Here is a 24,020-nt window from a genome sequence, read left to right as displayed (position 1 = left end):
TCAGTAACTCCCCACTCCCACCCCCCGCCGTGGGGGTTGTCGGCCTGTACCTGGTCTTGGCCTCGAGGGGGAATGCACAGGGCTCAGTGGGGCCCCCTCTCCAACTGGGGCGAATCTACCAGCTGCTGCCAAGGAACACAAGGGATCAGTGCTGGGGGGTCCTGCAGGGAGTGAACACAGTTCAGAGTCCTCCTTGGAGGACAGGGCAGCTGTCCTTCCAGTCCTGTCCCTGGAGGCCTCTCAGAGAAGGGGGAGTGGTTTGGGGAGGGAGGTGGGCTCTGTGGCAGCCAACCTGTGAGGCTGGAGTCCTGGCACCCTGAAGTTTACAGCTGTCGGCGGGCCCTGGAGGCACCCACAGGACAGCTGGGGGTGTGGCTGAGACAAAGGGATGGGCCGGTGGGGGCGACCCCTCGCCTGTTTCCCTGAGCCATGAAAGGGGGGAGCTGCTGCCCTCCCCCCCCTCCCCCCAGGTCTGAACTTGCCCCTTCCTGCAGGCCTGGCAATCTGCTGCCCCCTGCTGGCCACTCTCCCTGGTGCACTGCCTCCAGGAGGGGGAGCTGTCTCCTCCGTGAGGGGCCAGGCAGGCAGCCCTGGGCCTGAGAGAGCCACGTGGCCAGAGAATGCCCCTCCAGGCAAACCAACCAGGGAATAGTTACAAATTTAATAAAATCCGCCTTATAAATTACAGCAGCAGCCCCAGGGCGCTCTCTGCTGCCCCAAGAAGCGGGAGTTGGCAAAGCTGGGCAACCACTGCTGGGGAGAAGTTGTCTGAGAGCTCAGGGCTGTGCAGGTGGCCAGTGGGCCAGCGCCACCACCTCCAGGATGGCCGCAGGGCTGCAGCAGAGGCCAGGCAGAGGCTCACGGGCCCAGGAGTGCACAGGGAACAGGAGTGGGGGCTGAGGCCAGACCCAAGAGCTCCTCAGTCCAAACTGGCCATGAGTAGGTGCAGCTCGCGGAAGGCACTGCCGTGGCGGCCACTCAGAGCCGACTTGCTCTTGACGAGGCCACTGATGCTCTTCAGCTGCTTGTAGCAGAGCCGGCACTTGTGTAGCCTGTGGGCAGAGAGGTAGCGCTTGAAGTGCCAGGGCCTCTCCTGTCAGACCACTCCCGCCCTCCTCTTGGAGGCAGGCCAGGACGCAGGACTCATCCAGGCCACGCCTGGGCTCAGGGCAGAGCAGGCCACGGAGCCCGGTCTGCAGCCACCCCCATCCCACGGGGGTAACACGGACGAGCCACTGTTCTAGGCACAACCTCCTCTATAGGCTGCCTATAGCAAGGCCGTCGCTGAGCAGGCTGGGCCCCCAGGCCCGTGGACCCCGACATCCCAATGCCGACACACGGCTGGGCCCCTCACCTCTCCTCCCGGCTGATGTCCACACCCACAGATGGCGGGGCCGCCAGGATGTCAGTGATCAGGGGCAGAAACCGCTGCAGGATCAGCTTCAGGGAGGTGCAGCCAGTCTGGACATAGCTTCAGAGGCAGATGAATGACGGAGCCACAGACAGAAAGATAAACAGAGAGCAAGGTCCACAAAGACAGAGGGGTAGACAGAGGAACAGGGACAGCACACGCTTGTTCTCAGCGTGGCCTCTCCCGACTTGGCGGGGACGGTAGAGCTGCAAAGCCGCTTCACACGGGCACCAGCCCTGGGGTCCTTCCCGTCGTCCCCGAAGGAGCCTCTTGCCCCTCCCATCCCTGCCATGAGGCAGTTGTGGCTTCCCCACGCCTACCTCTCATATTTGCTCTGCAGAAGCTTCTCGATCTGCGGCAAGACCGTGGTGCACAGGTCCAGCTTCCACAGGGAGCTGGGGAGAGGGTGGGGGACGTGGGCCCTCAGCACCCGGCCCGGCCCGCTCCGCCAGCCCCATCCACCACAGCGACTTACGCTTTCTGGTTGACAATGTTGAGGAGGTCCACGACCACCGACAGGTCATTGATAGCCACGGCTGAGTCCACCGACGTCTGTGTAAAGAGAGCACCTGTCAGAGGGGACCGGGGACACAGCGGCCCCTGCCTGGGTGTGGTGTGATGGACTTTGTCGTGGGGTGTTAACAAGACTGCACCTAAAGTGATGACCGTGAGGCCCACAAGAGGTGTTCGACAAATGGCAGCTTGTGATGACGATGGTGGCAGAATGGGACATGAAGTCGGCCAGTGTGGTGACAGGGGCCACCCAGCCCCACTGCCCCGCCTTGCACAGCCTTCTTCTCGGCCAGCCCAACGCCTGGGGGAAAGGTGGTGCTTGCCTTGATGTCACCCGTGGTCCACACGGCCCGCACGGTGTCCAGGTTCTTGTGGCGGCTGGTGAGTACCACGCACATGGTGTCGTGGCCTTTGCGGATCTGCGACATGGCGTCCTCGTCGACCAGCTCCGCCTGCTGGGGGATCTTCACGGCCTGTGTGGGACGGGTGCCCACGTGCTGGCAGTGAAGCTCCGCCCTCGCCCATGGGCCTCCTTCCCGCCCTCAGGTTGGACCCCCACTCACGGGCAGGAAGTCAGAGGCCTTCAGCCCAATGGGCTCATTCCGGGTGGCAGGGATGATGGCTGGCTCGGCCTTGGGTGCAGGAGTGGGAGTGACGACCGGGGGCCGGGGCAGGACCTCGAGCTGGTAGGGTCCAGAGCTCAGCGGGTAGCCAGCCTGAGGCCTCCCTGTCTGCCCACCCCGGCACGGGAGGCCCCGACCTTCGCTGGGGACCTCAGCCCCTCTCCCAGCCCCACACTGCACCCTCTACACCTAGACATACATTTGGCACCGGGAACTGCGAGTCCATGGGTGGGCTGGGCTTTGCCGCCTCCTTGGCTGTGGCCGTGTCTGGAGGAAAAGAGAAAGGTCTCTGGGTCAGGTCAGGCCAGAGGGACGGGCGGGAAGAAGGCAGGCCTTGTGGTGGACCTCTGGGTGGCGCCTGTTAACTGGGGGAGATGGGCAGGAACCAGTGGGGCAGCTGAGGAAGGAGACATCAGCAGTGGGGGGTTGGGATGGGGGTGGGGGGGTGGGGGGGCGGGTTAGGTGTGGGAGGCTCCTGGGAAGGCCTGAGGGTGGGGGTCAGACCTGTCCCCTCCCTTTCCACCCACTCCACCACAGGTCTGGCAGAAAGCAGGCATCAGGTACGGTGTGTGGATGGGACCCAGGGAGTTCCCAGGAGTGGCCATCCTGTCACCTCACTGGGAATGGAGTGGCGGGGGGGGGGGGGGGGGGACATGCAGCGAGTAGATGGTGAGTGGGAAGCACAGGAAATACCACCTTGAGGGCGAATGATGAGATGGCCCCTTGAAGAGGAAGCCAGGTGGAGGAGGGGAGGGACGTGGGGGCTGGCCTCCGGCTCCCAGACCCCAAGACCCGCCCCCCTCCCACCTCCCTCCCACCTGCTGCTTTTCCTGGCTCTCTCTTCTCCACCGGCCCACAGGGGCCCTCCCTCAGCACACCACACCCCTGCCTCCACAGCACGTCCCATCCGCAGACCTAGCAGTGTGGCTGTCTGCCGTCTGTCCTCCTCCCTAGGGTGTGGGCTCTTGGGGGGAGCACATGCCCGCCTTGCTCATGGCTCCATCACCAGGGCCTAGCAGGGGGCCGGCGCACAGTAGGCGCTTTTGGGTGAGCCCAGAAAAACTGGAGATGGTGCCACGGCAGATGAGGCCTGGGGAGCTGGTGACCCTGGGAGGCCAAGCTCTGCCGCCCGACTCACCGTCCTCGGGGGGTGCCGGGAAGGGCTCACTTCTTCGGGGTGGTGTCCGGCCTGCAGAGGCAAGGAGGGCTGGGGACTGATAATGGCCAGCCTGGGGCTCCTGCCTGAGCCCTCAGAGCCGGGCTGGCCTGGGACACAGGGGATAGAAGGTGGTCCCCAGGTGCACACACAGCTGCAGACCTGTGACCCCGTTCCTGGTCCCAGGAAACCCCAGGCCTGCGCCCTCCCATCTATTTGCCCCTATGGGGCCTTCCCCTTGCTCGGGATGGGCTGGGGCAATGAGTGACCACGGGGCCTCTGCTGGGGCCTTGAAGACCTGGGACAGAGCCTGGGTTCCAGGTGTAAGCTGGGAATCAAGCCTCGGAAGCACAGCGACATCCACACCGTCCCCCATAAAGCACCGTTGGCCTCCATGCACAGATGGGGGCCCCGGGCTGGGCAGGGGCCGGGGGGCAGGCCTCACTGATGCTGTTCTTGGGCTGGAAGATCTCATTGTACTCCTCGGCGTTCTGGATCTCGGCCCGAGACTCCCGCTCGTCCCGGTCATCCTCGCTGCTAGGGCTACGGCGCTCGCTCTCCGAGTTCTGCTTCACCCTGTGGGGCGGGGCCAAGCCGATAGGAGGCCGGCCCGGCCAGCTGGGGCCGGCCCGCCTCCTGAGCCCTCTGGGGCCTGAGCACCCTACCTCTGCGGCTTGCTGCAGGCCGTGCTGGGCCGCTCATAGATGCGCCGAAGCGGGGCACTAGGGTGGGCTGACTGTTGCGCCAGGGGCCGGCTGTCCTGCACAAGGTCCTGGGCCACGGTGCCTGTCCTGGTGACCCGCGTCAGGTCCACCACATAAGAGGAGACGTTGCTCTGGGAGAAGGCCACACCTATCTGCAGGAAGTGGCAGAGCTGGGGTACGGGAGGGCAGGACCCCAGCAGGGCTGGGGGGGGACGTGAGGGCCTGAGGGGGAGGCGGTGGGTGGCTCTCTCACCAGCTGGTCGTTGCAGACAGCCAGGTCGGCCACCTTGCCCCAGCTGACCAGGACCACGTCAAAACAGCGCTCGGGCTCCCAGCCATAGACGCGCAGAGAGTCCTGGCAGCCACTGTACAGGCAGCAGCCATCGGGGTTGAAGAGGACGCTCCTGGGCCAGGCGAGAGTGGGCTGTGGGTCCCAACAAGTCCAGGAAGGCTGTGGGGAGCCCCGGACAGAGGGAGCAGAAGCGGGGACGGGAAAGGCTCACCCATACCCACATCCCATGGCCCTGGAGGAGGGCCCAGACCTGCCACCCAGCCGCCTGCGCACCTGACAGGCCCTGGCTCTCCTTCGATGCAGCTCACCACCTGGAACTTCTCCAGATCCCAGAATCGGATGGTCCTGCAAAGGCAGCCAGGCTGTGCCGGGGAGCCGGCGGCCCTGTGCCAGCCTGCATACGGGCCTGGGGCCTGGAAAGCCCGGTTCTCTGCAAACGCCCATCCCTCTGGGTTGTGGCCACCAAGAGCAAGGCCTAGGGCCAGGGGTTGACCCTATACAGGCAGGCAAGGGGCCTTGGTAGGTGGGAGGTGAGCATGGGCTTTAGATCTGGACATGCCATGACGGCCCAGGACACTGGGGCCCGGGAACCAGGGCTGGGGGTGAGATGGGACCAGGACCCCACCCTGGCACGGCCGGAAGTCAGTTCGGTCTACAGAGCATCACCGGCATAGGACACCTCGGGACAAAGATGGACTGGGACAGAGAAACACACACAGAGGACAGAGATGAGAGGTGGCAGTCATGGGTCACAGGCCTTGCTCCTCCTCACCTGTCAGAGCTGCCAGAAGCCAGGAGGTACTCATTGGGGTGAAACTCCACCACGTTGACAGGTCCCGTGTGACCAGGAAACTCGGACATCATCTTGCCAGCAGTCAGATCCCAGAGCTGGGGCAGGGTGGGAGGGAGGTCAGGACCCGGCCTGGGACCTCGTCTGCCCGCTCTCCCTCTATTCCCACCCCGGCTCTTTATCCATGAGCCGCCTTCCGCTCTGGACAGGCTTGGGATATTCGAGCCCGACTGGGGGTGGGGGGGATGGCGGAGGGCCCAGGCCAAGAGTGATCAGCAGACCTCAGCCCGCCCCAGGCCCAGGTCAGGCCAGGAGCTACCTTCACTGTGTGGTCATCTGCGGCCGATGCCAACCACTTCCCGTCGGGGCTGAACCGCAGACACCGCACAGCCTGGCTGTGTCCCTGAGGAGAGGACAGAGCGCCGAGCTCACCGTAGGGGCCTAGGCCCAGCGGGCCTCCCTCCTCACCATCCCGCTCCACCTCGCCCTTGACGAGCAGGCTTGTGAGGGAGGGGTCACGGAGGGTGTCACAGAGGGACACTTCTCATGCACTCATGACTTCCGGTCCTGCAGGATGCTCCAGGAAATCCAGATTTATCGGTCATTCATATTAGTTTGGAAAGCAACATATCTCATGCCTCTTTTTGCAGAGGTACGTGTCCCCTCTTAATGTCAAGGGTCTAAAAACGTCTAAAATTACTTACTAAACTCAGTGCTTCCAAACCCATATGAACAGGAATGCTTTTCACCTAATGACACCTGTCATCTGCCTACAAAGCCAGAGTACGGAGCACAGTTTGGTAAATATGGCTCTGGGAGGAGTCATGGAAAGCGGGGGACCCAGATGGACCGCCCACAGCACTCCTGCTCCGCTCTAGATTCACGTTTCTCACTTGGACCCTCATTTCCCACATCGTCACCCACATGGGACAGAATTCCGCCCCCACCCCACCCCCCGTGCCAGGGTCTGGGCACTACCCCATGCTCCACTGCTGCATGGTGCTCGCGGAATGACTGACAAAGGGCGCCCTCCTTACCCTGTATCGGAAGACACAACCTTTCCTCCTGATGTCCCAGAGCTGTGGGGAGAAGAGCAGAGGGGCAGAGTCAGGACAGGTCATTACCAAGGTGGGCTTGGCCTCGAGGGGCCAAGCTCAGTCCCGGTGCCCAGCTCAGAGGACGGTGTGCGGCCATGAGCAGAGAGGGGTTCTAGGCACTCTCAGGTCATTATACCCCAAAATGACAGGGTTCTGGAAACTGTTCACTAAAGGTGAGGTTTGTTTTTTTTTTTTGCTGAAAATCTTACATTTTAATTTTTATTTCTTTTTGAGAGAGAGAGAGAGAGAGAGAGCTAGTAGGAGGGGCACGGGGACAGAGGGAACAGAGGATCCGAAGCAGGCTCTATGCTGACATCAGTGAGCCCAACGTGGGGCTCAGACCCACAAACCATGAGATCATGACCTGAGCCAAAGTCGGATGCTCAGCTGCCCGAGCCACCCAGGTGCCCCAAAGCTGGGCATTCTGAGAATGTCTGGCAAATGTTTCCACATCCCTCTTCCTTGGAAGGTGCAGACACTACCAGAGGGAAGACGCACCCCCCACAGAGCCAAAAGCTACCTGTGTCGTCCTCAGGTACGACACACAGCCCAGGGCCCACTGCTGGCCCAGCGGGAGACACAGGGCACAGAAAGTGTCGCACCTTGATGTTCGTGTCCTGGGAACCTGAGGCTACGAACTCGCCGTACGGGTGGAAATCCAGGCTGCAGATGTTGGCTTTGTGTCCCATAAGTGTGCGAAGAACTGTCAAGGAAGAGAGCAGAGACGGGGCATGAGGCGAACGAGACACCCAGTGGGGGAAGGGCTGCCACATTCACTTGTGTGTGTGCCTCCATGGTAACCACACAGCAAACCCAAACAGCGATTTTAAAAATAGGGAGACAGATCAACCAGAGTCCTACCACGCTGACTGATTTTCCTATTTTCCTCCTGATAGATGAAGCCACTTCTGTCATTACCTAAGCCCCCAGGAAATGTAGTGCACGCTCCCTGTAGCTCACGCCCCTGGGCTCGTCCCAGTGTGTGCTCACAAGGACGCTGCCCTAGAGTCAGCAGAGCCGGACAACGATTGCACTCGGTTCACTTATGCTCTCCTGGGCCCTTCCCACCACAGCTGAGGCAGAAGAGGGGTGCAGGAGAGGTCCATGCTGGGGGAAAAGCTGCTTGGTTGAAAAGAGAAATCCAGGAAGGCTTTTTGGAGGAGGTGGTATTTGAATAGGACATTAGTGGGTGGAGGATGAGGGAGGATATCAGGCAGAGGGAAAAGGGGGGCAAAGGCCCCAACGAGGGCAGTTGGAGGGCATGCCTGGAGTGGCCGTGGTCCTTACACCGGCTGGAGGGTGGCTGTGAGGATGGGACGGGTGCCATGTGAACTGAGAACACAAGGAGGACATGACTGCTGCTGTGGGGAACCTCGGCTCCCATCCGTCAAGCATTTGCAGGCAGCTCGGTGGCCAGGCCCAGCCCGACCCTCAGGCAAACCTTGTGCTTCTATCTCAGAGTATTTCCGGCATGACTCAGATTTGCTTCTTGTCTCTGGCCTCAAGTGTCTTGCTTGTTAAAAGATTTATAATTTCACCACCTGAATGAAACTGATCATCCCATAAGTGTAGGGGCCAAGGGGTGTGGAATCCAGCCATCCTTAGGTTGAGCCAAGGTGAAAAGGTTGCCTTGTGAGGTAATGAGTTCTCCATTGGAGGTGTTCAAGCAGACTCCAAACATAATGCTTTAGGGACAAGAGAGTTGAGCTCCAAGTACTAGGTCAATTAAACAAACTCTAGTGTATGATTGCCTCCTTCCCTCAAGGTCCAGGTGCAGGACTCTGGAGCCAGACAGAAAAGGGAGCAGTCTGGCTCTGCTCCTTGCTTGCTACGTGACCCTGGGCAATCCCTTACCCCCATCTGAGCCTCGTAATGGTCATGATCAGAGTTAAGAAAGTAGACATAAGGTGCTTAGCACGGGCCTGCACACAGTAAGTGCTCGATGATGCCAGCTACAGTTATTCTTGTAATTCCTTTCTGCACGAAAGCTGCTTCCTCTGTCCCCCCAATGGAACCTTCGCCCGTCCTCCGGCCTCAGAGCACATATCCTGGTTCTCTGTCTTCTGACACCAGTGATGACTCCTCAGTGCCCATGACCATTTGGGCGCTTCCCTCGTCCCCAGGACATCTGCTGAGCATTTCTGGTGTGTGGAGAACAGCCTGAATGACATCAGCACATTAGCACTGCCCCCAAACACCAACAGGAGGTGGGCGAGGACCTAAGGCTCAGAGGGTGAAGCAGCCTGCCTGAGGACGGTCAGCAGGGCGCAGAGCCAGAATTTAAAGCAGGCATCAGCGTCCTGAGAAGCATGCTTCACCACGTGACCCTTTACCTGAGTCAAGGGCGCTCATTCGTCTATGGCTCCTAACACAGAGCCAGGTGCACCTAAGGGCAGGATCAAATGAACTGCTCCGGGTCTTTATCTGCCTTGAGGTCAAAGTGCAGCCCTCCGCCCCCTGCCCACCATATCCACCCATCCTACTCGCTGCCACTCTGCAGCAGGCCCTGTCAGGCGCCAAGCTGGGACCGACCCATTTTTAGCTCCTCCAGAGTGTGATGAGGCACACATCTGTTGACATCTGTTGACTAATTCAACCACCACATCTGTTGCCTATCTAATTCAACCACCAAAACCTGAGCGGCCGCCTCTCCCCACTCTCCGGAGCCGTCACATGCCACGGGGGGCTCAGGGGCTGTTTTGCTGGCCAAATCCGGGGCCGGAGGGTACAGACGTGTGCTGGCCCCTGCTCCAGGCCACGCCCACCTCCCAGCCCACTTGCTTTGCGCCCCACGGCAAGGCTTCCAAACTCCAGCCCTGCCCCGAGAGGATGTGGCCGGTTCCACCCCTGTGTGGGCCAGATTCGCAAAACGCAGGCTACCTTCCTGTGGGATGGCTGGGCTGACCCACCCTTGCCCTCTGGCTGCGCTGTGGAAAGCAGGCAGGACCACATTCTTCTGGCGTGACTTCTGCCCTTGCTCTTCTGGCCCGGGAGAGCCCCTGGAAGTCCTGCTACTGCAGGGCTCGGTCACAGGATCCCGGAGTTGCGGAGTGGAGGGGCGTCCTGGATCCGTCTGCCCGGTGTGAGGACCTCCAAGGCATCCTAGCTGAGTAGCCGTTCGACCTCTGCCTAAACCCTCCAGTGATGGGCTGCCTTTCGAGGCAACCCACGTGACAGTCAGGCAGCCCTTTTAGAAGCCCCTGTGCACCTGGGACGCCAACTGGCCCGTTGTTTTCACTTAAGCTGTGATGGGAGGGGTGGAGGTCGGCCTGAGGTCTTAGCTCTTCCCGCCAAGGCTGCTGACGGCAAGTTTCCGTCCCAGCATCGAACCCCCCGAGTGGCAGGGTGAAGGGCACTAGGATGGGAGTCTTGATGCCAGGATTTGAGTCCCGAGTTCTGCCACCCCAGCCACCCCTCCTTGGGCCCCACTTCGCCCATGTGTCAAATGAGGGGGCCCTGCCGACCTGGCTCTGGTTCAGAATCATCTGGAAGCGTACTGAGAGCCAGATTTGGGCCCACGCCACTACTGAATCGGGTTCTCTGGGAGTGAGGTCTGGGCCATGTGTTTGCAATGAGCTCCCTGTAGAGTAGCAAACACTGAGAGCCCAGGGCCCGGGAATCCCACGGGTCGTCGGTCTTCATTCTTTGCCTGCCTCCAGCTCCTCACATTTCCCTCGTGTGTGAAGTAGTCACGGCTGAGAAAGCGTGGCACCCTTGGCTCCTCCCTTTTGTCCCTTGCTCCTTAGTGGATGGTGAATGGCCAGTGCTGTCCACTGGGATTCCGATCCAGGTAGAGACTTCCCAGGCACACTGCCTTCTGCCCGAGCCGTTCTGCTTTCTCAGCTGGAGCCCAGCCAGCCGGAGCTTGCTCCTCCCCGGGCCCCGGAGTCCAGCAACACCCAAGCACAGCATGCCCTGCCTGGCTCCCGCGTGTGGCCGGGCAGCGGGAACGCACACGTGGAGACACTAAGCGCGCAGCCCCGGTTTGTTATCTCAGGGGCTTTGTCTTGCGCATGCAGCCCATCACCGGGCGGGCAAGCATCACCCAAAAGGCCCAGGGGCGACATCTCTCTTGAGGACCATCTACGTAAGAAGACCGCTATTCTTGAGCACAGAGAACCCGGCCACTGGGCACGCGTGGCTGATGGCTGCTGTCCTACAGCAGAGGTCGAGCACACACCGCAGGAGAGGCCCAGAAAGACCTCTGGGTCTCAACCAGGCAAGGGGGCTCTCTTCTGGAAAAAGCAACCTCAGCAAGACCCCCGCCACAGTTTCCTCTCCCGTCCTTCAGGTACCGGAGGGCCTCCGCCCAACATGCTGGAAGGTCCAGGCTGGACACTGGCAAAAAGCAGCGAGCAAACAGGTTTTACTTGGACCTCTCACTGTTGGCCTGCATAGTGTTCTGCAAAAATACTGAACTAGCTGTCAGAAACGGGGGGGATTCCACCGAAAGTTCCAGATTCCCAGCTTTTCCTTAAAAAGTCTGTACGGCGGGGCGCCGGGTGGCTCAGTCGGTTAAGCGTCTGACTTCGGCTCAGGTCATGATCTCGCGGTCCGTGAGTTCGAGCCCCGCGTCGGGCTCTGTGCTGACAGCTCGGAGCCTGGGGCCTGTTTCAGATTCTGTGTCTCCCTCTCTCTCTGACCTTCCCCCATTCATGCTCTGTCTCTCTCTGTCTCAAAAAAAAAAATGAATAAACGTTAAAAAAAAAAAAAGGCAAAAAAAATAAATAAATAAAAAGTCTGTACAGCTGGCAACACTGGGCCCAGGCTGCCATGTGGCAGCCCCCACTGTGAGGGAAGGCAAGACGCCCCACGTGGCCCGGAAGCAAAGGTGCAAGTTTACACGCTGAAAGATCCCAGCAAGGATTTAGCATAGGACCAAGGGTCACCACTGCAAAACCTCAGGACACCGGGACAAAGTGCCTGCGAGCGGATACGGGACCCAGGCAACTGCACGCGTCTCCCAACAGCCACCAAACGGGAGCCTAACATGCGATGTCGCCGCACCTTCAAAGTTCTGAGGGAAAACTATTTCCGATCTAGAGTTCTACAAACTCTAAAAAATAAATAAACAAGGATGAGGGTAGAATAAAGTCATTTTCAGCCGTGGATGGTCTCTAAAACTGAACCCGTCACGCACTCTCTCTCCGTGAGCTATGAAAGAACGTGCTCCAGGAAAAAGAGGCAGAAAACCAAGGAAGATGGCAAATGTGGACTCTGGCGCAGCCAAGATCCCGTCACAGAGCTAACTCCTTGACTTCCGTGGGAGGAAGGCAGCAAGAGACGCACAGAAGGGACGGGAGTTGCCACGATACCACGTTCCTCAGAAAAGCGGAGGTAGTGAGACACGAGGCAGGAGGACAGAAGGTTGAGGCCCCTGGAGGATGGGAAGGAGTGAGGTGAAGGCTTCTCATTTCCGTCATGATTATTTGGAGAATGGCCGGCATTTGGCTTTTTAAGCTCTGTACAACTTCTATAAAGATGAAAACCAAGTTCATACAAACAGAGCACAAGGAGACAGAAGACCTACCCGCCCTAGGCCCCATTCCTGCAGGCAACGGTTGCCCTGAGCTGAGAGGCAGTGCCCCCACGTCACGGCGCACGCACCCCGGTTCTCCCCACGGGCCCCCACACCTGTTCATGTGTCTCGCGTAGCCCCTGATGTTCTCCCAGGTTCTGAATCCACACCGACACCCACCCGCCCATCCACAGGTGTCCGGGACATCTCCTGGGCGTCAGCACCCGGAGGCAGCAGTGACGTCGCTGCTGCGGGGCTCACGGGGGCGGGCAGTCGCCACCCGGTATGGTCAGGTTTCCAGGAGGGAAGCACCCAACAGAGTCAGGACAGGCTTCCCGGGGGAAGCAGCTCATAGCAGAGCCTGAGACAACACGACTGCAGGCGTACATGTGGGGAAAGCAAGCGCAGATGCCTACTTTTGGCAGCTTCTAGGTCCCAGACGCGGATGGAGCCCGACTGGGAGCCGGCCACAATGAGCTCCTCCGGGGTGTTGAGGCGGACGCTCTCCACTGGGGACGTGTGACCTGTCAGGCTCTGTGGAGAGAGGGTATCAGCTTCAGGGCACTGTGTGGAGAAGCCCCCGCTGCTGCCCCAGTTTCTGGCTCCCCAGGAAGGGCATCAGCAAGAGGTGGCTCAGCAGGGAGGCTGTGCTCCACGGAGCCACACCGAGGCTCTCCCGCACGCGGGCTGGGCAGCCACTTCTCTGGGCCTCGGCCTCCAGGGCCCAAAGGGAGCCAGAGCCCGGTCACGCTCCAAACCCCTCCCGCTGCCCGGTGTGCCCCAGATGAGGACATCGTTTGCCCAAATGGCCCTGGGCCCCTTACAGGGGAGCCGCTGACCCTCCAGCCCTGAGTCCAAACCACTAAGCTCTGCTTCCATTCCCACTCTGCCCGGCCATGTTCCTCGGGAGGAGAAACCCTGACAGAACCGAGGCCTGGCTGGTCAATGGTACACACCTCACCCCTCTGGAATGCCTGGATCCCCGGGGGTTGCCCCTGGCGGAAAACCCGGCCACACTCCCAGGCAGGGGCTGGTGGAACCCAGAGAGCTTGGCAGTGACTCTACTGCTAAAAACTCTCATCCAACTCAGCGCAGGCCAAAGCGGGGCAGGGCTGGGGCAGCGCTGGGGCAGGGCTCAGCCAGGTCCCAGCCCAGCCCCTTAGAGGGGTGGGAGGTGCTGGCATTTCCAGCTTTCTGGAGAGAAGGCTGGAATGTGAAGTCCATGGCATCTGTCACTCCCCGCCCAGCACTGGCCACCTCGAGGCACAGTGGTGACTCCATCATTGTTTGCTAAGACGATGTTCCGAGGGAGGGGTGGAGATGGCAGGGGAAACTGCTCCCCAGCAGAACTACCCAAAGGCCAGACAGTCACAAGCAGCCTGTGTGACTCACAGACGTCACCAGTAGGAGTATAAGTGAGTAGAAACTCCATGGGGGGCCAGTGGGCAAAATGTGTCCACACTTAGAAATGCACATTCCCTGCATGCTACAACCCTACCTCTGGGGGCCTCCTCTGCACGCGCTCAAACACATGGCAAACAAAATAGACACAAGGTCGTTCACCGCAGGGAATCTTTTACACAAAAGACTAGAAGCCATATAAGTGCCCATCGGAGGAAACTGGTCAGCTAAGCTGTGGTCCTCCATGCAACAGAAAACTTATTACTTGGCCATAAAAATGAATGAGGGAACCATCCGAATTATAATAAAGACTCATCTTCATGACACTTCAGGCGAGAAAAGGTGAACGGTGTATACAGGATACTGTCTGTATATTAAAAAAACAAAAACAAAAACAAAAACAAAAAAAAGAAGGAGGAAAATTCTGGAAGGATATAAACTAATCAGAAACTGTGCTATGGTGGTCCGTAGGGAAGAAAGTGGGAATCGGGGGAGGAAAGAAGACCTTTCACTGCTTACCCTGGATCATTTGGATACTGAACTATACGAAGCTCACACATACTCAGAAACATACAAACAGGTAAAAGTGGACCGTCTACAGGGGGCGTAGCACGGGCCTGAATCCGAAGGTGAGCAAGAAGGTGGTGGGCGTGAGGAGCTGAGAGGCCTGGTATGCAGTGTGTAAGCAGGGGAGACATGGGGGGAGGCCTGCAGGCTGACCCCAGCATAAGAAGGGGGTTCCCCGCCGTCTGGCAGGGGACGTGAGCATGGGGTCACCTCACGTCCGTTTTGGTTGGTCTTTATTGATTCATTTTCAATCAGTATGTGTTACTTGGGCATTTTGGGGGTGGGGGTAGGACACACTTGAATCCCAAGAATAAAGTGAAGCGAAACAAAGCAATTTCAATTCTGTTCTTTACCCTGGCCCTGATTCAGCTTGGATCTCAGTTCTTGGCTGCATCTCACAGAAATACTGAGGTGATTAAGTTTCTACTAAAAAAAAAAAAAAAAAAAAAAAAAAAAAAATCACTTCCTATCCCTTATCTTTATCTTCACGTGGCCAAGAATCATAAGAATGTTAATACCCTGTGCTGGCAAGGTCGTGGGGGGGTGGTGGGGTGGGGAGGGCATGTCCCCATTCTTCTGGCAAGAATATAAATTGATTTCTGGAGGGCAATTTGGCAATATGTTTCGAAAGCTTTTTAAAAAGTGCACACCCTCAGATAATGCAACCATCGCAGATCTGTTCAAAGATTGAGGTAGATGAGGATGTTCCCCTCTGTGGCTGAGCAGAGCCACAGCACTGGAAATAACCTTTAGGCCGGGAACAGGGCAATGGCTAAGCTAATTCCGGCTCATCCCTACAATGGAATACCAGGAAGTCATTAAAAATCACACTGTGGGGGCGCCTGGGTGGCTCAGTCGGTTAAGCGTCCGACTTCAGCTCAGGTCACGATCTCACGGTCCGTGAGTTCGAGCCCCGCGTCAGGCTCTGGGCTGATGGCTCAGAGCCTGGAGCCTGCTTCCGATTCTGTGTCTCCCTCTCTCTCTGCCCCTCCCCAGTTCATGCTCTGTCTCTCTCTGTCCCAAAAATAAATAAACGTTAAAAAAAAAAAAAAAAAAAAAAAAATCACGCTGTGGAAGGATATTTGTTGACACTGGAAAATGCTCGCAAACAATAAAGACTGTTATCTTTCCAGGCTGCAGAGGAATAAGATAGTGCTCCAAAAATATATGGTTATATATTGCCATGATGCGCATGTGTGCACGTTTGCACGTGTGTATGTGTATGCCTGTATATGTATCTGTATCAGCACCCAGAAGGGCACAGACCAAAATACCAAGTGTAGTGGTCTTTGGATGATGGAAATAGATGTAATTCATTTTTGTATTTTCCTCCTTTATGTTTTCCTGTTTTGGAGGCAGTTTGGGGCAATGAATTCATTGTGTGACTGGGAGAAAGTGTTATTAAAGAACCAGCTCGCTAATCAGCTTCAACCTGGTGCCCTCAAATCTTTTTTGTGGAAGGAGACAGGGAATGATTCAAAGTAACCTCCAAGCGCAGCTGACAGGTGGGCGGATGGGCCAGCGGGCAAACCTCAATCTTGAGCCCATGGGCTTATTTTAGCTTTCTCACATAGGCTCCCCGGAATTCTGTCCACCAGCAGGGGACTTCCCCATTCCTGAGGGCTAGCTACTGTCCCAGCCATCCGGGGTTGTCCTGGGCCTCCCTTGAGCAGATGGCTGCGGGCCGGGGAGGTGGGCACTGATGTCGTGCTGTGTCCCCCTAGCCTCCGGGTGCCCTAGACCTGACAGAGCCTGCAAAGCCACCTGCTCCCCAAGGCCCGACCCCACCCTGCTCCCCAAGCCCGTCCCCTCCCTGGGCTTTTGTCCTGTTTCCCGCAGGTTAGCGAGGCTCACCATGATGCAGTTGGGTTTGTTGATGGACCACAGGTTGACACGGCAGTCATCTCCACCAGTAGCCAGCAGCCGCCCGGAGGCTTTGCCCAGTACCAGTGAGGACACATTGCTGGCGTGGGCAACAATCTCCTCTACACGAGAAAGGACAGGAGGAAAAGGCATTCAGAGAAGGCGGCCCCTGGTCCTGGCACGTGAAGCCCAGGAGGAGGGCTCTGCCCACTACAGCTCCCCTTTGGTGACACCCTGCCATGAGCCGAGGCCTGGCTGCTAGGACAGGCCTTGCACCTGAGGCAGAAGTGACTATTTCTCAACCTCAGGCATTCCTGTCCCACACTCCGGCCTGACGGTTCTGCATATAAACTGATAGTATTTTTATGTTTACCACGCTCAACTTAAAAAAATGACTTGCCGGGGCGCCTGGGTGGCTCAGTCGGTTGGGTGTCCGACTTCGGCTCAGGTCATGGTCTCACAGTCCGTGAGTTCGAGCCCCGCGTCGGGCTCTGTGCTGACAACTCAGAGCCTGGAGCCTGTTTCAGATTCTGTGTCTCCCTCTCTCTCTGACCCTCCCCCATTCATGCTCTGTCTCTCTCTGTCTCAAAAATAAATAAACGTTAAAAAAAAATTTTTTTTTAAATAAAAAAAAAAATGACTTGCCTTTTGTATTTAGCTCTTTCTAAATAAAGACAATTAAGCGGTAAAATTCATAAAGTCACAAGATTGATATGTTCATTATACTTTATCTATAATACAAAACAAAAACAATTATTAAAAGAAAAAATATTGACCCACATACCACCTAAGCATCTCTCTGGGGCTGGTTGCTACACACATAAACTCACTTTGGAGAACATACTTGGACCATTCAGGTCAACTCTAGACAAGCTATCTCCAAGTGAGCTCACCCAGGGCTTCAGCCTGCAGCTTCAGAATCATGGACCAGGTTCTGGTCTGAGCTCTGCTACTGTAGGCTGTGTGGCCTTAGAGTAGTCACTTACCCTCTCTGAGGGCTGGGTTCCTCCTCTGGTAAATGGAGGTAATAACAGTGCTTGGTTCATTGAGTTGCTGAGGATTCCCTGAGAACATTCTGTTAAGCCGTGCTCAGTGGTTGTTAGCAAGGCTAAGGCACAGAGAGTGGGCACTGGGGGCCCCGGCAGGCATAGGCGGGTGGGCTGCCTGGGGGTGGGAGGCCCGGGTGTGAGGGGTGGGAGTGAGGGCTGACCAGACAGAGTGGGAGGTATGGCCCCGGTGGGCAGCCATGAGGGCCCCTAGCCAGGACTGCTGAAGCTGCAGGGGGGAAGCAGACGTAAACCACAGAGGGTCTCATCAGTGCTCCAAAGGGAACAAACATGAGCAAGGAGCTAAGAGGCAGCCCAGGCCTCGAAGCCAGGCCCTAAGTGACTTCCTCCTGGGAATGAGGAAGACAGAGGACAGGTCTCCCCACACCAGCATAGGGAAAACCCCAATATGCCGACGCCCTGAGGCAACCGGGAGGCCGGCTTGGGTGACGCTGAGGAAAAGGGCTTGCAGTCATTGCATAGAGGGCCTCTCCTGCACTCCGGCCTCCACCCTGCCTGGGGGTCTCTGTGGCACTGGCTTCGCACCACAGGGCGGGTGGGAAATGGGGCCCAGGAAGGCTGCTTGTCAGGAAGTGTGGCTCAGAGGGGATGTCATCAAAACTGCCCTGAGGACCAGACCCCAGGCTCACTGTCACAGATGATGCGCCACCTCAGGGCCCTGCCCGGCCAAAGCCCTGCACAGGCTGAGTCCAGCCCCAGCAGAGGCCCAAGTGTCAGCGGAGGCCTCGGGAACCCCATCACTGGACTCAAGGGAGCTGAGTCCCTCCCTAATCTGCATCTCAACTACGGGCAGTTCTGTCCTCTAGACACTGTAGGGACAGATCCCTGGGGTGTTCTGGGGCTTTGGCCACAGACTCTTGTCCGTTCAAGAGCTTCTGTTGGGACCTAGTGACTTCCCAACCCAGAAGGAGAGCACCCACCTTCTCCCTGAGCACTCAGTTCCCAAGCCTTGGGCCTTCTCCCCTTCTCTGAAAACACTCCCTGCATGCACTGCCCTCCACTTGTGACCTACCTAAAGGCCTGGGTGTCTACCTTGGCTCTCACCCTTCCCAGGGAAACCTCTGGCTGGGCTCCACCTCACCGGGCTTTCTTGGGCACACTGCCACCCCTCTCTGGGCCTCAGGACTACTGCCCCTTAATTCAAATATAAATGTTTCCTGGGCGGCTGCTCCAGGCCCAGCACTGGGGAGAATGTGGGGAACGACAGTGAGAAGGTTCCTGTGTTTATGCTATAGCCTGATCAGATGGGTCCTGGGACATGGCATCCCTCTCGAAGAACCACAGATGTTGGGGTAAGAAGGATGTGGAGGTTAGGTCTTTCTAGAGGGACTCAGCTCACTCCCCTCTAAGCAGCCTGACCAGGGTCTCTGGCCTGATTGGAGCCCCTGGAGGAGCCGGGGACCAGCAGGAGAGGGAGGTACACCATGGGCACCAGGCAGAGGAGGCTTCGGCATGGGGCACTGGCCTAAGAACTCTCCCTCTGGCCTGAAGGACAGCAACCACCAATGGCCCAGGCCTGGGTACCGAATTTTAGTGCAACAAATAAAATTCCTCACAGCATCTCTTGGCAGGCCAGGCTGATGGCTGCTGCTCCACCCTCTGGCCCAGGCCTGTGCCAGTTTCTCAAGCTCAGTTGGCACAACCTGGGCCCCACGTCCCAGCTAGAGCCGGGGACACTGCATTCTGACAGAGGTGCTGAAGATTTGCATCCTAAATGGAAGGTGCAGAGAATTGGGTTTCAATGACCCAAACTGGCCTAGCACCTTCTGATCTTTGCTGGACTCTAAAGCCACAAGGAGCAGGGATCATTTGGCTTTGGGATCTTCAGACAGCTTATACTCATGGCGGCTGCTATGCACATGAACTTGTCAGCAGAACCGACATGCCTGATCATATTACCTCTTGTTTGAACACTTTGATGGCTTGATCTTGCCTTTAAGATAAAGCCAGGGCCTCAGAAGGGCTGGGGTCCCGTGGACAAGTGCCCCCAAAGGCCCCAACAGCCTCATGTGACACACTCTCTCCACTGCTGTGCGGCAGCCTTCTTTGAGCCCTTCCAACATACCGAGCTTCCTGCCCCAGGGCCCTTGTACGTGCTATTTAGGCAGCCTACAGCACTCCCCTACCCTGACCATTATCTAGTTAATGGACTTGAAGCACAGGTCTCAGCTTGGAATCAGAGAAGGAGAAATGGAGGGGTGTGGTTATTTGATTCCTGCCTGTTGCTCTCCCCAGGCTCTGAGCCCCGTTGCACAGGGACCTCATCTATTTTGCACGCCACACCCCGCCTCTGGACTGTCTCCTCAGTGCCTCATTCTATGCTCAGGAAAGACCAGCTATGAGGGAATATATAAGCCCCAAAATTACAGAGCCACTCTGTCCAAACTGTACTCTCCTTGGGAGTCCATAACAGGGTTCTCCCAGAACCCTAGGGCTAAGAACAATTTGAAACTGCCCAAACTTCTCATTTTACACATGAGGACACTAAGATCCAGCAAAGGGCTTTGCCCAGGTTCTGAAAACAGCTCAGAGGAGCCTTGCACAGCTTCCAAAAACAGCTCAGGGAGAGCTCATAGCCAAAGGTGACCAGTGTGGGCACAGCAAATCTATGCCAACCAGTTATTATAGGTCAGAGGGACCTTTGGATCCTCAAGATCCTTTCCAGGGGTCCAAGAGAAAACTATTTTCAGAATAACACCGAGATGGTACGTGACTTTTACCCTCTCGTTTGCTCACAAGCATACATGGGATTTTGGGGGGGGGGAGACATGTGATGACATCATCACAAATGGCATGTTTGACTGTATATGCTTGTGTTTTAAAATGTCTGGGTATTAATTCCTAACGTGTAAATATGGATAACTCCCATAAACAAAAAGCCGTCAGGGTCTTCAACAATTTTTAAGAGTATAAAGAGGTACAAAGATCAAAACGTTTAGAACTGCTAGTGGAGAATAACGTGAAGATGGGTGATGCTGCTCAGTCACATTCCAGACCCTTTTGCCAGCATCCCTCAGCCTCCCCTCTCACCCCCACCCCCGCTCCAAGATGCCCCACCTCATGGGGGAAGCCCGACTCGTGAGATGTCTGCAAATGCCAAGAACACCTCTTGGCATTTCTCTAATCCCGCCTGTCAGCCTAACTGCGCTGAGAGCTGCTTTTATGTTCATCATCTCGCTTGGGTCTCACAGCAACTCTGGAATGTAGGTGTGATCATCTCACTACACAGACAGGAAGTTAAGCCTCAGAGAGGTTAAGTCACCTGCCCAGTGTCACCCAGCTAAGAAGGACCAAAGTCATGATTTACCTCCTGGTGTATCTTACTGCAAAGCTGGGAGTCTCTCTCTGTGCCAAGAACAGGAGACAAAGCTGGGGGTTCTGGCTCTCCAGCAACAAGCAGCTAACAGAATAAACGGGGTGAGCAAGAAAAAAAGAGAGAAAATCACTCACGCAACTTCCAGGCTGTCTTGGTGACCACCGGGGTGGCCATCCTTCAACCGGCTGCACCTGAAGCTCTGCCCACGAAATAGACTGTGCTTTCCTCCAGGGGTGGGGGTGGATCCCCCCCAGGATCCGCCAATCAAGTTGGCAAGGAGTTCCCACACATCCAGGCAGAGGGAATGCCTCGACTCTCAGCTCCGGATTGCCTCCTGGTTTTAAGTCATTCACAGCAGCCACAGCAGCAGCCTGTGTGTGCCCGTCAGGATCCTGGATTGTGGAATGTCAGGCTTGAGCCATCTCAGCTCAACCCTGGGCTGGAACACAGACAGAAACGATGGCTTGTTAGAAAACACTTGGTATGAGTTCGCCAAACTCTGGGCTTGCAGAACTACAGCTGCAGCTCCCTGGATCACCAAGGCCACTTGACAAAGAGACACCCACCAAAGCCACCAGAGCCAGGAGCTGCACTGCCAATCGGGTTTGAGAATCTGGAGGAGGCACCTCAGGCAGGATGACTTGGGACCCAGGGAAAAAAGGTCCTCCCAGATGCCGGGATGATGGGATGGGAGGAGGCTCTGTTCCAGGAGGCTGGCCGCCTGAAGTGCAGCAGCCGCAGTGGGGCGGGGAAGACCACATGTCCGCAGTTCAGACAGATCTCTGGGAATGACTGCTGTGTCTGACGCTATGGCAAGGGGGTGGAGTCAGAGGCTAAGCTTATGGGCCCAAGAGAGGCACTCCAGAGACAGGCATTTAAGTCTTCTCTGGGTAGAATCTCAAAGAGGGCCCCGAGGGTCCAATCCCTCCGTTCGTGGCAAGGAAACTACTCCTGGCCCTGGCAATTCCCAAGGACAGACTGGGAACTAGGTCTCCAGTCTGGGCATGAGTCGGTATGACTCCTCAACTCTAAAAGGCCACCTCATGAAGCCTTCTACCCTTTTCTTCCAAGCCTCTTTCCCATGAACCCTCTCCTGTCCGTCCCCTCTCTCCTGGATTCCCCAGTTCTGCCTCTCTAGTCCGCCGTTTGTTCCCTTTCTCCTTGCTGCCTGTGTCCCCCATCCGTGCATATCCTGTCTCCTGGGCTCCCTAACTTGACCCCTGCCTCGCCAGACCCCCTTTATTTCCCTCCCCACTCTGCTATCAGTATCCCCCCATTCATTCACTCTCCTGCTTCCAGTGTCCCTATTCACCGCCCATCCTCCTGCAGACCCCCAGCTCCGCTTCCGGCCTCCCGGGTTTTCTCCTCCGGCCCCCAAGCCCGTCCCGCCAGTCCCGCCCGTCCCGAGGCTGGGGCTGGTCCCACGGCCTCGCCAAATCCTCCCACTCCTCTCGGCTTGCGGGGCACGGGCTCCAATTTCCCCCCGCCCGGAGCTCTCTCCGCCACGGCGCGGCTCGGCCCGGCCTGGAGTGGCCCGGTCCAAGGCCCTTAGGCCCCTTTCCTCCTCGCCCCCTCGCCCACTCCACCTGCAGCTGAGGCTCCGGAGGCCGAGGCTCCTCTCCAGGCGCGACCCCCACTTGCCTCCATCCCCTGCCCTGATTGGCCGCTGCTTGACAACCGACCCTCACAACAAAACCTCCGGCTCAGAGCCCCGCCCTCCTCACCACCCGCACCAATGAGCCGCCGCGAGCGCTCCACCTCCAGCCAGGCTTGACCAATCGAAGAAGGCGCTTCTGCCGCTTTTCCTAAGTACCCGCCCTCTTTTCCTGAATTGGGACTAATCACGAGGAAGGAGAATTCAAGAGCCTCCCCTCAGCTTCTAATTAACCAATGAGGGCTGTCATTTCCTTGGTCCCGCCTCCACCTCAAACTTTCCCTTTCCTCTGCTTTCCTTCTCTCCCTCAAACTTAATTCGCGTTTGAAAGCATTTCGAGCCGCCCTCCAATGCCGGCTGCGCCAATCGCTTTAGCAACCGTCCCAACTTAACCAATAAGCTTAAGCCTTATTGGAAAACCCAGTTCCCAAGTAGCCAATGGGGAGGGGACATCGGGAGCAGCGTGAAGCCACGGACCTTCCATCTTGGAGGGGGGCGAGGAGGTGAAGTTTTATCACTTTGCTGTAGTTCCTGCTCCTTCCCTCTAGTCGGGGGCGGTGCTGCGGTGGTCTAAGAACTTTACTTCTCTTCTCTGGTTCGGACTGGAGACCTTCAGGGAGACGGAGCTTGATCCCGGGTGCGAGCCGGGAGTGGAGATCCGGGGTGCTGCCCCACGGCCCGGCGTCGGTGAATGGATGTGTGGGCTGCCACCTTAAAGGCACCACCAACCAGAAATCGGAGAGAGGCCGGCTTCATTTGATTCGTGGGCAGGAAGGGCTTAGGGAAGGGCCGTGGCCGGCTGGAGCCGGGGCCCCACACGTGGCCAGGCCGCCTAGGAACCGCTCATTAGGGACTGGAGCCCACTGGTGATGCCCAGGGCCTGGTGCCTGAAGACCCCCGAACCTCCCCGTTTATCCGCCAGCCGCTCACTGCAGTTTAGGGCAGCTTGATCTCTTGTAACGCACCTGACAATCCTAAGAAGTAGGAATTCCTGTTCCGATTTACGGATAAGGAAACTTGAGGTCCAGATTAACGCGTTTGTAATAGGCCACACGATAAAAAAGAATGGTGTCCGGATTTGAACCGTTGTTGTTAAAGCAAAGTCTGCGGATTTCTCCACGGTACTGCACCCCCTGCCAGAGAGAGGCAGAGGGTCCACCCTCACGTTGTACTTTTGGGAAGTGGGTGGAGAGAGGTATCAAAAGAGGACTAGATGAGCAGAATAAAATCTGATTGATCAAAGCTGTCCACTCTGTATTTCCCCTCAACTTTTTATTGTGAAAAACTTCCCAGAGAAAACTTGCAAAGAATTCTACAATGATGTGTAATAGTTTTAATAGTACAATTCACCTGGTGGATAATCCAACACTTGCTAACATTTTTCCGTATTTGCTTTGTTCATGTATGTATGTTTGCTGAGTGATTTGAAAGTTGTAAACATCAAGACATTTTGCCCTCAGTGGCACTAAAATGCTGAGCACGTACCTCTTAGGAATAGGGCTCTGGTCCTGATAAGCATTAAATCACCACATTTAAAACAACAACAACAAACTAATAACTCCCTAACATGCAGTCCAGATTTCCCCAATCATCCCCAAAAGCTATGTAAAACTTTTTCTAGCTAGGAAACAAGATTCACCACACCTGGCTCTTTAACTCATTTTGTTCCAGTCCAACTTTTTTTTTTTTTTTTTTTTTTTAAATAACATTGATCTTTTGAAGAGATTGATCAGGACCTTTACCTTGTAGACTGTCCCACATTATGATTTTTCTCACTGTTTCCTTCTAGTGTTGTTTATTTTTGTTTCTTTCCCTCTGAATTTCCTGTAAATTGGAAGTTAAAACTTGATTAGATTCAGGATCAGCATTTTAAAATACTTTGTACTGAAGTATCACGCACATACTCCAAAGGGCATAGACTCTAAGTGTCAAAGTGAGTTTTCGCAAACTGAACATGCTCAGGTCAGGAACATTACAAACTTCCCAGAAGCCCCCCATGGTGCTCCCTCACATTCACTAACCCTTACACCCCAAGAGCAGTGATTATT

The 24,020-nt window shown here is 56.7% G+C and overlaps 1 protein-coding gene across 2 annotated transcripts; it reads right to left on the bottom strand.

Annotated features, from left to right (window-relative positions):
• Positions 1–647: 647 nt before the first annotated feature.
• On the bottom strand, positions 648–22,037 carry KATNB1 (katanin regulatory subunit B1). 2 transcript variants are annotated; one of them, XM_058708116.1, is made up of 20 exons: positions 21,905–22,037; positions 20,453–20,757; positions 15,927–16,057; positions 12,521–12,638; positions 7,189–7,289; positions 6,527–6,568; positions 5,809–5,892; positions 5,472–5,587; positions 4,973–5,044; positions 4,661–4,811; positions 4,369–4,559; positions 4,149–4,279; positions 3,686–3,736; positions 2,747–2,814; positions 2,488–2,607; positions 2,248–2,397; positions 1,887–1,963; positions 1,732–1,806; positions 1,355–1,471; positions 648–1,052 (listed from the first exon to the last, which is right to left on the bottom strand). In XM_058708116.1, the coding sequence occupies exons 2-20, from the start codon at positions 20,490–20,492 to the stop codon at positions 920–922; spliced, it is 1,968 nt and encodes a 655-aa protein (XP_058564099.1). In that variant the 5' UTR covers positions 20,493–20,757; positions 21,905–22,037; the 3' UTR covers positions 648–919. The 2 variants fall into 2 exon arrangements, with proteins under 2 accessions (XP_058564099.1, XP_058564100.1); XM_058708117.1 differs by lacking the exon at positions 21,905–22,037 and adding an exon at positions 20,885–21,860.
• Positions 22,038–24,020: the final 1,983 nt, after the last annotated feature.

The sequence above is a fragment of the Neofelis nebulosa genome, chromosome 17 (assembly GCF_028018385.1).
Source record: "Neofelis nebulosa isolate mNeoNeb1 chromosome 17, mNeoNeb1.pri, whole genome shotgun sequence".
In the NCBI taxonomy this organism is placed as follows: Eukaryota; Metazoa; Chordata; class Mammalia; order Carnivora; family Felidae; genus Neofelis; species Neofelis nebulosa.
Note: the sequence above shows the minus strand (reverse complement) of the source record. Positions and strands in the feature narration are given on the sequence as shown.

What these genes read in the sequence shown, in the direction of transcription:
- KATNB1 (XM_058708116.1), bottom strand. Translation starts at nt 20,492, where the DNA reads ATGGCCACCCCGGTGGTCACCAAGACAGCCTGGAAGTTGC. An exon ending in CGCAGTTCCCGGTGCCAAAT is followed by an intron (nt 2,608 to 2,746) that starts GTATGTCTAGGT and finishes GGACCCTACCAG; the next exon opens with CTCGAGGTCCTGCCCCGGCC. An exon ending in GACATCAGCCGGGAGGAGAG is followed by an intron (nt 1,053 to 1,354) that starts GTGAGGGGCCCA and finishes CTCTGCCCACAG; the next exon opens with GCTACACAAGTGCCGGCTCT.